General features: G+C 55.8%; 2 protein-coding genes across 2 annotated transcripts; both read right to left on the bottom strand.

Moving 5' to 3' along the window:
• Positions 1-326: 326 nt before the first annotated feature.
• CLPSL2 (colipase like 2) lies at positions 327-3,607 on the bottom strand (the record flags this gene model as incomplete). Its single annotated transcript, XM_080710416.1, has 3 exons — positions 327-422; positions 2,968-3,090; positions 3,533-3,607. 3 exons carry the CDS (start codon positions 3,605-3,607, stop codon positions 327-329), a joined length of 294 nt encoding a protein of 97 aa, XP_080566542.1.
• A 3,516-nt stretch (positions 3,608-7,123) lies between these two features.
• On the bottom strand, positions 7,124-12,039 carry ARMC12 (armadillo repeat containing 12; the record flags this gene model as incomplete). Its single annotated transcript, XM_080710415.1, has 6 exons — positions 7,124-7,456; positions 8,488-8,559; positions 8,644-8,817; positions 10,540-10,674; positions 10,745-10,890; positions 11,796-12,039. 6 exons carry the CDS (start codon positions 12,037-12,039, stop codon positions 7,124-7,126), a joined length of 1,104 nt encoding a protein of 367 aa, XP_080566541.1.
• Positions 12,040-13,142: the final 1,103 nt, after the last annotated feature.

Below are 13,142 nucleotides of genomic sequence, written 5' to 3'. Positions count from 1 at the left end.
CACTTGAGCTCTGCAGACCTCGCCTCACATGGACTGAACCCCAAATCTCCAAAAATTGGGTTCAAATAAATCTTCCTTCCTCTGCGCTGCATGGCCGGTCGTTTGGGTTATAGCAGTGAGGATGTTGACCCAACCCCAGGAGAAGCTCCTTCCCAGCCCCAGTCCCCCCCCACCCCTGTGTCGTCCTCAGACCGAGACAGGCCCCTTCCCCTAAAGATGTACAGACAAGGCTCGGGCAGGAAGGGACTTTAATGTTTGGGGAGCTGGGTCTGGAACCAGCGGCGGCGCCCGGACCTCTGGCCCCAGGGAGTGGCCAACCACATCCTCTATATCAAGTGGCACCGGGGGGCACACATTACATCCTTGGAGGTGCAGCTCAAGCCCATCTGGCAGGGGCAGATGAAGTTGATGGCTCCCTTGGTCTGCGGAACAGAGAGTTGGTGTCACGGGGTGCAGGAGGGACGGGGCTCGGGAGCCTGAGCAGAGGCTGGGGAGGGAGACGGCCCCAGGGGCAGCGGCTCTGTAGATACAACCCGAGGCTCCGTGACTCAGTTTCTTCATCTGTCAACTAGAGAAAACAGCAGTAATGCTTTTCCTAGGTTGGTTGTGAGGATGGAGGGATGGAAAACATATCAAGGGCCCCTAGTAAAAAAAAAAGACCCTCTGGCCAGGTGTGGTGGCACACGCTTAGTGAGACCCTGTTTCAAAATAAAGAATAAAAAATAGGGCAGGGGGTGTAACTTGGAGGTAGAATGCCCCTGGGTTCCATCCCCAGACCTATAAAAATAAAAAAGACCCTCTGAAGCCACTGGTGGTGGCACACACCTGTCATCCCTGTAGTTGGGAGGCTGAGACAGAAGGATCAGAGGTTCAAGGCCAGCCTCAGCAACTTAGTGAGGTCCTTAACAATTTAGTGAGACCCTAATAAATAAAAAAAATTATTTATAAATAAAAACTAAAACATATCTGGGGATGTAGCTGAGAGATAGAAGGTCCTTAGTACCACCCGACACACACACACACACACACACACACACACACACACACACACACACCCTCTGAGTTGGGCATGGTGGTGCATGCCTGTAATTCCAGTACTTGGGAGGCTAAGACTGGAGGATTGCAGGCTCAAGGCCAGCCAGCCTCAGCAACTTAGTGAGGACCTGGGCATGTAGCTCAGAGGTAGGAGGCCTCTGGCTCAACTTCCAGTGCCCCCCTCCCCCTCAGGACAGAGACATTCCGGCCCCTTCATCGGCCAGGTCAGGGGGCTCAGTCCCGGCCGCACCAGCCGCCCCCCTACAGGGACGTGGAGGCCAGGTCCAGCCTCCCTGGGGAGGTCGGGCCCAGGGCCAGATGAGCAGGAGCAGGCCTACTGCTGCCTGTGTCCTACAGCTGACCCACGCGTGACCGAGCGCAGCCCAACATCCCCGCCCGAAGGCGCTCAGTCCCCGGCTGGGGTCGCCCCTTGCTGTCCCCTCCGGCCGTGTGGGAGGGTCGCCAGCATCCCAAAGAGCCCAGGGCTAGGAGGAGAAGCCAGAGTCCAGAGAGGGCGGCAACCTGCCCAAGGTCACAGAGACAGGAGGCGGGAGCGGCGCAACTCAAGCTGGGGTCCACCTCCGTGGCGTGGCCAGCTCTGCCCAGCCCGACTCCGTTCTCAAGGAAGCGGTCACTGTGGCAGGAGACGGGGTTGCTAAGTGGAGGTCTGTGCCCGCCCCCTTGGCAGGGATTGACATTTAGAAGTCATTCAACAAACATTTGTTCAGCATCTACTATGTACAAGTACTCAGCCAGGGGCGGGGTCTTCTCAGAACTCGGCCTGTGTCTGCCCTTGGGAAGACCCCATCACGGAAGGCGCGGCGCAGTGGGGAGACGCGTGCGCTGTCCAGAGTGTCAGCCCCAGGCCCAGGGGCTCCAAAGAGGGCAGGCGTGGGCCGGGCGAGGGGGAGCACGCCGGCGGCACTATGTCGGTGAGTCCCACCACTCGCTGAGGCCGTCCCACTTGGGAGGCCGAGACAAGAGGATCGCAGGTTCGAGGACAGCCTGCGCGGGCAGTGGGACTGTCATCAACCTAGTGAGACCATGTTTCAAAATTTAAAAAAATAAGGTTTGGGGTAAGTTCAGAGGTAGAACGCCCATGGGTTCAAGCCCCAGTGACACAAAGTAGACAGACAGACAGATAGGCACCTCCTTCCTTCCTTCCTTCCTTCCTTCCTTCCTTCCTTCCTTCCTTTCTTCCTTTCTTTCTTTCTTTCTCTCCCTCTCTCTTTCTTTCTTTCTTTCTTTTTTTTTTTTTTTTTTGCGGTACTGGAGATGGAACCCAGGGGCATTCTACCTCTGAGCTCCACCCCCAGCCCTATTTTTTAGTCTTTATTTTTGAACCAGGGTCTCACTGAGTTGCAGAGGGCCTCGCTAAGTAGCTGAGGCTGGCCGCTAACTGATCTCTGGTCTTAGCCTCCCAAATGCTGGGATTACAATCGTGCTCCCATGCCTGGTTAGATAAATTAAAGGAAAAAAAAAGAGGGAAGGCTTCTTAGAGGCGGTGACAGGCCTCACAGTGACAAATGAAGAAGGGGGGGTTCTCCCAGAAGAGGGCACGAAACCTGTGTGTTCTATTATTACCGTCGTTACTTCATGGTTCTGGGGATGGAACCCAGAGACATTCTGCCTCTGAGTTGCACCCCAGCCCTGCGCTCTTGCTTTCTGAAACAGGGCCTCCCTCAGTGGGTGAGAATCGGTGTCCCGCTATCTTTTTATTTTTTATTTTTATTTTTTGGTGGTACTGGGGATGGAACCCTCCTACCTCCGGGCTACACTCCTGAACCTGTTTTATATTTGGAAACAGGGTCTCTTAAAGCAGCGAGGCTGGCTTCGTCCCGTCTCCACCTCCCAAGTGCGGGGATGCCCAGCAAGTGTCCCATTTTTACCCTCCCCCGCCCCTCCGATGCCTGGGAGGAGCTGCCCGCTCACCTGGGGCAGGCACGCCATGCTCTTCTTGGCCTTGGCGGCACAGAAGGCTCCCCGCCTGTCCAGGTCCAGGAGGCAGCAGTTGCTGCTACACTCCGCGTGGTGGGAACACCTGTGCCCGTTTGGCTGTGGGGACAGGCAGAGTGTCTGCCAGGCTGGGGCGGCGCAGGAGGGCCAGGGAGCATTCCCAGCATTGCCCAAGGCCCCCGAGGCCCACCGCAGCGCCCTGCAGGGGCCTGGGCATCGGGCGCTCGCGCCTCTCCTGCCCTGGGCCCCCGTCTGTGGCTCCAGGGGCTCCGTGGTGGAGGGTGGGGACCAATACCCCAAATCACACTGCGGGGCTGGGGGGGGGAGAAGAGAGGCGCGTGGGGGTTAGGGGCGAGACCGAGCAGGTGGGAGGGTTTGGGGACCCGGCCTGTGCCAGTCAGGGCGGAGCAGCTTCCCCACCTCCAGGGCTGCCGGGGGGTGAAAAGCAGGGCTCCCAAGCGCTCCCGTGGGGCTCCGTCCGCCCTGGCTGTCTCCCGCCCCAGCACAGGGTGGGCTGGGGCTGGTCTGCTCTCTGGCTCACCTTTTTATTGTGTATCAGGAAGTAGCCCCGGCAAGGAAGCAGGACCCCCGCCAGCAGGACCCAGCCGGCCACCATGGCTGCTGGGGTTGGCGTGGGGATTGCTGGCCCCGGGCCCCACCGTGTGACCCAGCACCCCTGGGCTGGCCAGGGGGCCGGAGCGCAGGGGCGGAATGGTCACAGGCTGTCCCGGCCTCCCAGCCTCTGGCCAGCAGCCAGAGCCCCGGGAGGGATGGGGGAGGAAAGGTGTGGAGCCTGGATGGGCGGAGCTCGGGCCTCAGGGACTCCAGTGCTCCTTCCACAAGAAAACGCTAAACCGAGGAACAAAAGCTCATTTTAAAGAATTGCACAGTGTCGGGAGGCTGAGGCAGGAGGATCGTGGTTCACAGGCAGCCTCAGCTACTTAGGCCCTCGGCAACTCAGTGAGACCCTGTTTCAAAATGACGAATAAAAATAGAACCAGGGGTGAATCTTGGAGGTAGAATGCCCCTGGGCTGCATCCCCAGTACAACAACAAAAAAACAAAAAAAAAAAAAAAAGAAAGAAAGAAAAATTGCACAGCGGCAACGTGTGGTGGTGTATGCTTATAATGCTGGCGCTTGGAAGGCTGAGACGGGAATCGCAGGCTGGAGGCCAGCCTCAGCAACTTAGTGAGGCCCAGCTTGAAAAAAAATTAAAAGGGCTACGTGGGGTGGGTGGGGGTAACTTGGAGGTAGACTGCCCCTGGGCTCAATTTCCAGTACCAAATAAATAAGTATTTTGGAAATCCTCACAGCCCTCTCTAGCCCACCCCTCACGAGCGTCCCCTATAAGGAGAGAGCCCTGAGCTCCCCAAAACGCCTTCCTCATCTCGAGGGCCCGCGTTCTCTCTCTCTCTCTCTCTTTTTTTTTTTTTTTTGGTGGCACTGGGGGTAGAACCCAGTGGCTCAGACCTAGTTTTATACTTTATTTGGAAACAGGGTCTCACTAAGTTGCCGAGAGCCTCACTAAGCAGCTGAGGCTGGCTTCGAACCCGCGCGATCCTCCTGTCTCCGCCTCCCAAGCACGGGGATGACCAGCGTGCCCACCACGCCCGGCTCCCAGGAATTTTTGAGAGAGTCGGGCCTGGGAAAGAGAACCGGTTTGTGGACTAGAGGCAGAGGCACTTCAGCTCCAGGTTCTTATAATATTAAAGTTATATTTTACTTTTCCTTCCTGTCTCCTTTCTACCTACTTATTCCTTCTATCCTACATCAGTGCGATGGTGCCTGTAGTCCCAGCACTTAGGAGGTTGAGCTAGGAAGAAGGTCGCAGGTTCCCTCAGCAACTTAGTGAGATGTTGTTTAAAATAATAATAATAAGCCGGGCGTGGCGGGCACGCTTGTCATCCCAGCATTCGGGAGGCTGAGACAGGAGGATCGAGGTCCATGGACAGCCTCAGCTACGTGGTGAGGCCTCCACAACTAACTGAGACCCTGTTTCAAAATAAAGAATAAAAAATTAGAGGGTATAGCTCGGAGGTCAAGTGTCTCTGGGTTCCATCCCCAGACCCACAATAAATAATAATAATAATTAATAATAATAATAAGGCTAGGGCCAGGGTGTAGCTCAGAGGTAGAACATCCCTGGGTTCAGTCCCACACAGTCTCACACATACACACTAGCTTAGGCCACAGGAGTCACTGCCTCCTCCTCCACATCTCCCGCTGGAAGGTCTTATTTTTGGGGGTACTGGGCTCCTGCTAAATTGCAGAGTCTAACCTCTTACCTGCAACTTCCCCAAGCACAGGCCTGCACCACCACACCTGGCTTTTTTTTTTTTTTTTTTTTTTTTTCTGTACTGGGGATGGACCCAGGGACATTCTCCCTCTGAGCTACACCCCCAGCCCGCTTTTATTTGTTTTTTGAAAACAGGGTCTAACTGACTTGTGGAGGGCCTTGCTAAGTTGCTGAGGCTGGCCTCGAACCTGTGATCCCTCTGTCTCAACCTCCCAAGTACTGGGATTACAAGCATGTGCCACCACACTTGGCTTAACTTTTTTTTTTTAATTAAGAAGAAGGGGTACTCTGTAAAATAATTACTAACAGTATAATAGAGTAATTACATTTATTATCATAGCAACTCCTTACGCATGGGGCATAGCTGTACAAAGCTGGCAACAGGGCCTCACTGTGCGCGTGTGAGCAAGGCACCCGGTGCCTCGTGCCCGCGGGCTCCCCCTGCTGCACAAACAAAAACAACCCGGCCGCATACCTGTAGTCCCAGTACTGGGATACTTGAGACAGGGGGAACACAAGTTCGGGGCCAGCCTCAGCTACTTAGTGAGGCCCTCTGCAACTTAGTGAGACCCTGTTTCCAAATAAAGAATGAAAATTAGGGCTGGGGGCGTAGCTCGGAGGTAGAATGCCCCTGGGTTCCATGCTCAGTAGTGTGTGTGTGGGGGGGGATCCAGGCTGCAGTGCGCCTTGGTTACACTAGAGGGCGAGCTAGGCAGGCGAGGGTCGGGTACCGCCCTTGGAACAGCAGCGACTGGCGCACACCATCTCCCCACAACACCCGTGGGCCGAGCTCAGGGTGAGGCTGCGAGACACTTAACCATGTCCAAACCATAGCGCCTGCCCTGTAAGAAGAGGGAGTCAGAGCGGGCGAGGCGGCATACACCTGTGATCCCAGGAGTTGGGCGGCCGAGACAGGAGGGTTGTAGGTTTGAGGACAGCCTCAGCAACATTCCGGGCCTCTCAGAAACCTAGGAAGACCCGCTTTCAAAAGGCAAGAAACTGCCGGCCGTGGTGGCGCACGCTTGTGATCCCCGCGCTTGGGAGGCTGAGACAGGAGGATCGCACAGGTTCGAAGCCAGCCTCAGCTACTGAGTGAGGCTCTCAGCAACTTAGTGAGACCCTGTTTCCAAATAAAGTATAAAATAAGTCTGGGGGTGTAGCCTGGAGGTAGAAAAACCCCTGGGCTCCATCTCCAGTACCACAAAAATAAATAAATAAAAGCTGGGTGCGGTGGCACACTCCTCTAACCCCAGTACCTAGGAGGCTGAGACTGAAGGGTCACAGGTTCACGGCCAGCCTCAGCAACTTAGTGAGGCCTTGCATAAGAGGTAGAATGCCTCTAAATTCAATCCCCATTACCACACACAAAACAAAACAAAACCCTACAATAACAACAAAAAACTAAATTAAAAGGGCTGCGGGTGAGGGGGGAAGCTTTGTAATCCTGGTATTTGGGAGGCTGAGACAGGTGGATCAGTTTGAGGACAGCTTCAGCTACTAACTACTTAGTGAGGCCCTCTGCAACTCAGTGAGACCCTGTTTCAAAAGAAAGAATCAAAATAGGGCTGGGGGTGTAGCTCGGAGGTAGAATGCCCTGGGTTCCATCCCCAACATAAATAATTGGTTCAGTAATTAAGTGAGCAAGTAAATACGTAAGCAAACAGAGGGAGTCGGTCTCCCAAACGTGGCAGGGCTGTTTTGGGGAGATCAGCCCAAGCTGTGCCCCGGTCACTCGGAAAGAAATCACCAGGGAGCCCCGAGTCCACGGACAGACACGCACGCTTCGGGAAGGCTCCCGCTTCTCTCCCCCATACACCTTTATTGGCTCTCCTTAATCTAGTCCCCATCTTTAAAGTAGGAATGGCTGGGCTGGCAGGAGGAGGCCCGGGCCCCCACGTTCTGGGGACACTGCAGGCTGACGATGACCTTGCAGGCCTGGATCTGCACCTCCTCCTCGGGGTGGATGACCAGGGCGAGCAGCCGGTCGGCCAGGCGCGACTCGTCCCCGAACAGGGCCTCGTGCAGCGAGCGCTCGTTGTAATGCCACTTGACGGCGCGGTAGTGCGGCGCGTTCTGCCCCTCGCTCAGCCGCTCGGCCAGCACCAGCGCCTCGAAGAGCAGGCTCCCGGGCTGCGCCGACTGGAACAGGTTCAGGAAGTTGGAGTGCACCTGCGAGCCAACAGGATCCAGCCCGGTAGGCTCAAGAGGCCGGCCTTCCTCTCACCCTTCCTTCCCTCCCTCCCTCCCTCCCTCCCTCCCTCCCTTCTTTTCTTCTTTTCTTTTTGGCACTGGGATTGAACCTGTGTTTTACCTCTGAGACCTATATCCCAGACCTAGTTTGTTTATTTATTTATTTATTTCATTTTGTGGTACTGAGGATGGAACCCAGGGGCATTCTACCTCTGAGCTACCGCCCCCCCCCGTCCTATTTTTTTATTCATTACTTTGAAACGGGGTCTCACTGAGTTGCAGAGGCCTCACTAAGTAGCTGAGGCTGTCCGCGAAACCGCATCCTTCTGTCTCAGCCTCCCGAATGCTGGGGTTATAAGTGTGCGCCACTACGCCCAGCTTGTCTTTAAATTTTTAATAAAATATTTTAAAATTTATTTTAATCCAGTAAAACGGGGCTGGGGTGTGGCTTGGAAGGAAAATAATCCTGGGTTTAATCCTGTGTGTGTGCATGTGACACATGCAGTAACAATTACAGAATGCTCTACATCTGTGCAACGGCTCAAGTTCATTGGTATTACTCACAGCAAGTCGACCCCTAATAGTTTTCTTTTTATCTATGAGTTGCAGAGAGACTTGTTAAACTCTTCCACTGTGATGGTGGATCTGTTGCTTAGAATTTCATCAGGTTTTGCCATATATATTTTGAGATTATGTTATCGGGTGCATACAGGTTTAAAGTTATTTTACCCTTCTGGTAACCTGAACCAGTGATTCTCTGAACCCAGGGGCGTTGTACCTCCTAGCAACACCCCAGCTCTTTCTTATTTTTTATTTTGAAACAACAAGGTCTCCCTAAATTGCTGAGGCTGGCCTGCAACCCGCGCCCCTCCAGCCTCCCAAGTACTGAGATTACAGGGGGCAGTTCTCAGGGCCTTCAGTGGGGAGGCGGAGGAGCAGCCGGCGCCCCCGGGGCTCGGCCGTCGGTCCAGCCTGACCCTGCGCTCGGGGCCTGCGGGCTCTCCTCTCACCTGGCAGTTGAGGATGTCGTAGAGAAGGTCATTCTTCTGGGCCAGGTAGCTCAGCAGTCGGATGGCCTGCACCTGGAGAAGGGCAGCGCGTGAGGGGGCAGGCGCGCCTGGGCCTGGGCAGAGCCCGCCCCCGCAGGGCGCCTGCCGCCCGGGCACCTGTGCCAGGAGGCAGTCTGACTGCAGGATCTCCATGAGGGCGGGCATCACCCGCCGCAGCTGCGGGTGCACGTAGTCGGGCAGGGGCAGGTTGTTGAGCAGCCGGAGGCCCGCGATGTGCAGCTCCGTGTCCCAGACCGTGGACATCAGCTCCAGCACCTTTATGGAGTGCTCCTGGGAGGAGGAGGGACGCAGCGCTGACCCCGGGCTCCTCCCACACCCTGGGCGTCCCTCCCCAAAGGCCCGTCTCGTTGTTGTCTTTGTGGTGCTGAGGACTGGACCCAGGGGACTTCTACCCCTGAGCTCCATCTCCAGCATTATTTCATTTATTTATTTTACTATTATTATTATTATTATTATCGTACTGGGCATGGAACCCAGGGGCATTCTGCCTCCGAGCTACACCCCCTGCCCTATTTTTTATTCTTTATTTTGAAACAGGGTCTCGCTGAGTTGCAGAGGGCCTCACTAAGTAGCTGAGGCTGGCCGCGAACCGCGATCTCTAGTCTCAGCCTCCCGAGTGCTGGGATGACGAGCGTGCGCCACCGCGCCCGGCTCCCTGTTTTATTTTTTATTTTGAGAAGGATCTCCTCAGGTTGCTGAGGGCCTCACTACGTTGCTTCAGCATGGCCGCAAACCTGCAGTCCTCCCGTGTCAGCCTCCCAGGTACCGGCTGACAGGCGTGACATTCAGGTCACGCCTCTGGCTCCTGCCTGGCTCCTGACCTGCACACTCACAGCCTAGACGCAGGTCTAGCTGAGGCCTCAGAGGTAGCGCTCCCACCCCACAGCTGCTGCCTCCGCCTCGGCGATTGGCTCACCCCACTTCACCAAGCCCCAAACCCACACATGCTGCAGTCTCTGTTGCTTCTACCTTCAAAACGGATCAAAACTAATAGCCAGGCGTGGCATGCACACCTGTCATCCCAGCACTTGGGAGGCCGAGACAGGAGGGCTGCAGGTTCAAGGCCAGCCTCAGCAACTTAGTGAGGCCAGTCATAACTCAGTGAGACCCTGTTTCAAAAAATAAAAAGATTAGCCAGACGTGATGGCGCACGCTTGTAATCCCCACACTTGGGAGGCCGAGACAGGAGGGCCGCAGGTTCAAGGCCAGCCTCAGCAACTTAGTGAGGCCAGTCATAACTCAGTGAGACCCTGTTTCAAAAAATAAAAAGATTAGCCGGGCGTGGTGGCGCACGCTTGCAATCCCCGCACTTGGGAGGCCGAGACAGGAGGATCACGCGGGTTCGAAGCCAGCCTCATCTACTCAGTGAGGCTTCCAGCAACTTAGTGAGACCCTGTTTCCAAATGAAATATAAAAAAAGGTCTGGGAATGTAGCCCGGAGGTAGAAAGCCTCTGGGTTCCACCCCCAGTACCACCAAAAAAAAAATTAAAATTAAAAAAATTTAAAATAAAATAAAAAGATTAGAGCTGGGTGTGATGGCGCATGCTTGTAATCCCTGCGCTTGGGAGGTGGAGACATGAAGATTGCGCAGGTTCGAAGCCATCCATGCTGGCTTAAGAGACCCTGTTTCCAAAAATAAAATAGGTCTGGGAGTGCAGCCCAGAGGTAGAAGGGCTTCCAGGAACTCCAGTACCACTAAAAAAATAAATAAAAATTAAAAAAAAAACAAAAAACCGGGCTGAGGGTCTAGCTCAGAGATAGAATGCCCCTGGGTTCCATCCCCAGTACCAAAAAAAAAAAAAAAAAAAAAAAAAAAAAATTAGGGCTGAGCGTGTAGCTCAGAGGTAGGACATCCCTGGATTCAATCCGCAGCACCACAAAAACAAGCACCTCACACCCAAACCGATTTCTAGAACCTGGCCATTCTCTCGCGCCAGTCGAAGGAGCAGCCAGTGGCGCCCTGTGCCCGTGCCCTGCTGGCCCCGACGCACCTGGATTTTGAGCCGGAACTTCCTGATGCCGGAGAAGGCCTTCAGGGCGTTCAGCGCCTGGATCCTGACGCTGTTGTCCTTGTCGTCCAGCATCTCCCCCACCAGAACGATGTCATCGGCCGTGCAAGCAGAGGCCTGGGGTGGGGAGAGGCAGGAGGAGTGTGCGTCCTCGCACGCCTGTCGCCGCCCCCGGCCCCCGCCTCACCTCGGCCTCCAGCAGGTACACGCAGCGGGCGATGCTGTGCAGAACCATGCTCTTGGTGTAGTCGTCCTGCTTGCACTCCAAGGAGCGGAAGAGTCTCCGGAGCTCGCCCGAGTCCCGCCCGTGGCGGTCCCGCTCGATCGCCAGGCCTAGACAGCCACCGCCCAGGTCAGACTCAGTGCTGCCAGGAGGCTTGGGAAGCGGGGGCCCGGGGACAAGGCCGCCTGGCCTTTCTCTAAAGAGCAACCTTCTGCCGGGCATGATCCCAGTCCTTGGGAGCTGGGACAGGACGACCACAGGTTCCAAGCCGGCCTCGGTAGCCTAGTGAGGCCCTCTGCAACTTAGTGAGACCCTGGTTTTTTTGGTGGTCCTGGGGTTCCTGGAAGCCCTTCTACCTCTGGGCTACACCCCCAGACCTATTTTATATTTTTATTTGGAAACAGGGTCCCTTAAGCCAGCGCGGCTGGCTTCGAACCTGCGCGATCCTCCTGTCTCCACCTCCCAAGCGCGGGGATAACAAGCGTGCGCCGCCACGCCCGGCCTCATAAATAATTTTTTTAAATATTAAAAATGTAAAGAGCGACCTCGCTACACACAGGACTGCCACAGCCGGTGAGCAGCGTCACTGCACGCGGGGGGACAGCCGTGTCGCGCTGCTCATGAAATGATGTCATGTGCGTGTCCACCATAATCTCTCACACTGATACCCTATCAGCTTCCTGTCGCCGTCTGGCACACGGCCGTAGTGGGCAGCAATTCGTCGTAGCCGGCACAGGGCAGCGCTTTGTACCAAGTGGACACGCGGCCAGCTGGCACGCAGGGCCCCTTCCCTCAGAGCCTATGTTCCCGGGCTGGCAAGGGATGGTGCGTGCCAGGGACACCAGTGTCCAAGAAGTGAGATCCCGAGGGGATGCCAAGCTCGGAGACTGCCCACTCTACCCGGGAACTGCTCAGGACCCCGAGCTAGCAGCCGAGCCGGGCCGTGTTCAGGGTGCAAGGTGGGCCTGAGGGAGACAGAGGAGGAGGAGAGGAGAGAGGGGCTGGAGGGAGTCACCTTTGGGCTGTCCCTCAGGGGCGGCCTCGGGAGCAGGTGCCTCCTGGGGCAGAGCCCTCTCCCCAGGGCCTGGACACTCACGGGCAATGCAGATGGGCGAGGTGGTGCAGAGAGGGGGCTGGCACCTCATGCCGGCCTTGATGGCCTTGTACAGCAGGTAGATGGCCCCGGCGCCCGTGGCCAGGCCCACTACGCTTTTGCGGATGTCCAGCTGGCCCAGGCACCGGGGCAGGCTCTTGCCCATATCTTCGGCCTTGCCCTGTTCCCCGGGTGGGAGCTAGGGCCCGAGGCACCTGGGAGGGGCCTTCCAGAACCAGAACTCTGGGCCAGGAACCAGGGCCCCGAATCAGAACCTAGGCGACAAAGGAAACTGCGGAGACGACGACGGGGCGGCTGGAGAGGAGGAGGTGCGGCTTCGGTGGCGCAGAGGAGGAGCGGACAGGCCGGGCATCAGGAGGGCGCCAGCGGGGGCGCGGCCGGGCCCTGCGGTTGTGGTGTACATGGTGCCAAGGGCTCTTTTGCTTATTCAACTAAATTTTTTTGAATAGAAAAATTAAAACTAATAGGCAGCTCGGTGCAGTTTTCACAAATCTTTATTACAAAAGCAGGAGAAAACAGAGACAGAAAAAGCAGCATGCTGGCACTCCTGCTGGAGAGCCCGAAAATGGAACTCTCCCCTCCTGGGACCCAGCCCTTAAGTAGACTTAGTATTGGTATCTTCCTGTCAGCGTCACCAAGGCAATGAGCTAGTGACTTATTTATTTATTTATTTTTGCAGTACTGGGGATGAAACCCAGGGGCACTCCACCTCTGAGCTACACCCCCAGCCCTATTTTTTATTTTGAAACAGGGTCTCGCTGAGTTGCAGAGGGCCTCACTAAGTAGCTGAGGCTGTCTGAGAACCGCAATCCTCTGGTCTCGGCCTCCCGAGTGCTGGGATGACAAGCGGGCGCCTCCACGCCTGGCAGTAACCTAGGCAGGTGGTGCCACTGTCTCCAGACAGTGCCCTGACTAAGTGCAGGGGTCAGCACTCTCCCTGGCCCGGCCCCTCTTGGGCAGCATCGGCTGCTCATCAACCAGGGTGCTTCCGAGCAGTACGTGGAGGTGCCTGCATCCTTCCCCTAGAGCAGGCGGGCAGGCGCTGAAGCCACTCTGGATCTTTAGGGCTAAAGGCTTTCTTTCTCTTTCTCTCTCTTTCTCTTTCTCTTTTTCTTTCTTTCTTTCTTTCTTTCTTTCTTTCTTTCTTGGTACTGAGGGTGGAACCCAGGGACTTTTCTACCTCCGGGCTACACTCCCAGATCTTTTTTATACTTTATTTGGAAACAGGGTCTCACTAAGTTGCCGAGA

This window comes from Muscardinus avellanarius (assembly GCF_963383645.1).
Source record: "Muscardinus avellanarius genome assembly, chromosome: 14".
Taxonomy (NCBI): domain Eukaryota; kingdom Metazoa; phylum Chordata; class Mammalia; order Rodentia; family Gliridae; genus Muscardinus; species Muscardinus avellanarius.
Note: the sequence above shows the minus strand (reverse complement) of the source record. Positions and strands in the feature narration are given on the sequence as shown.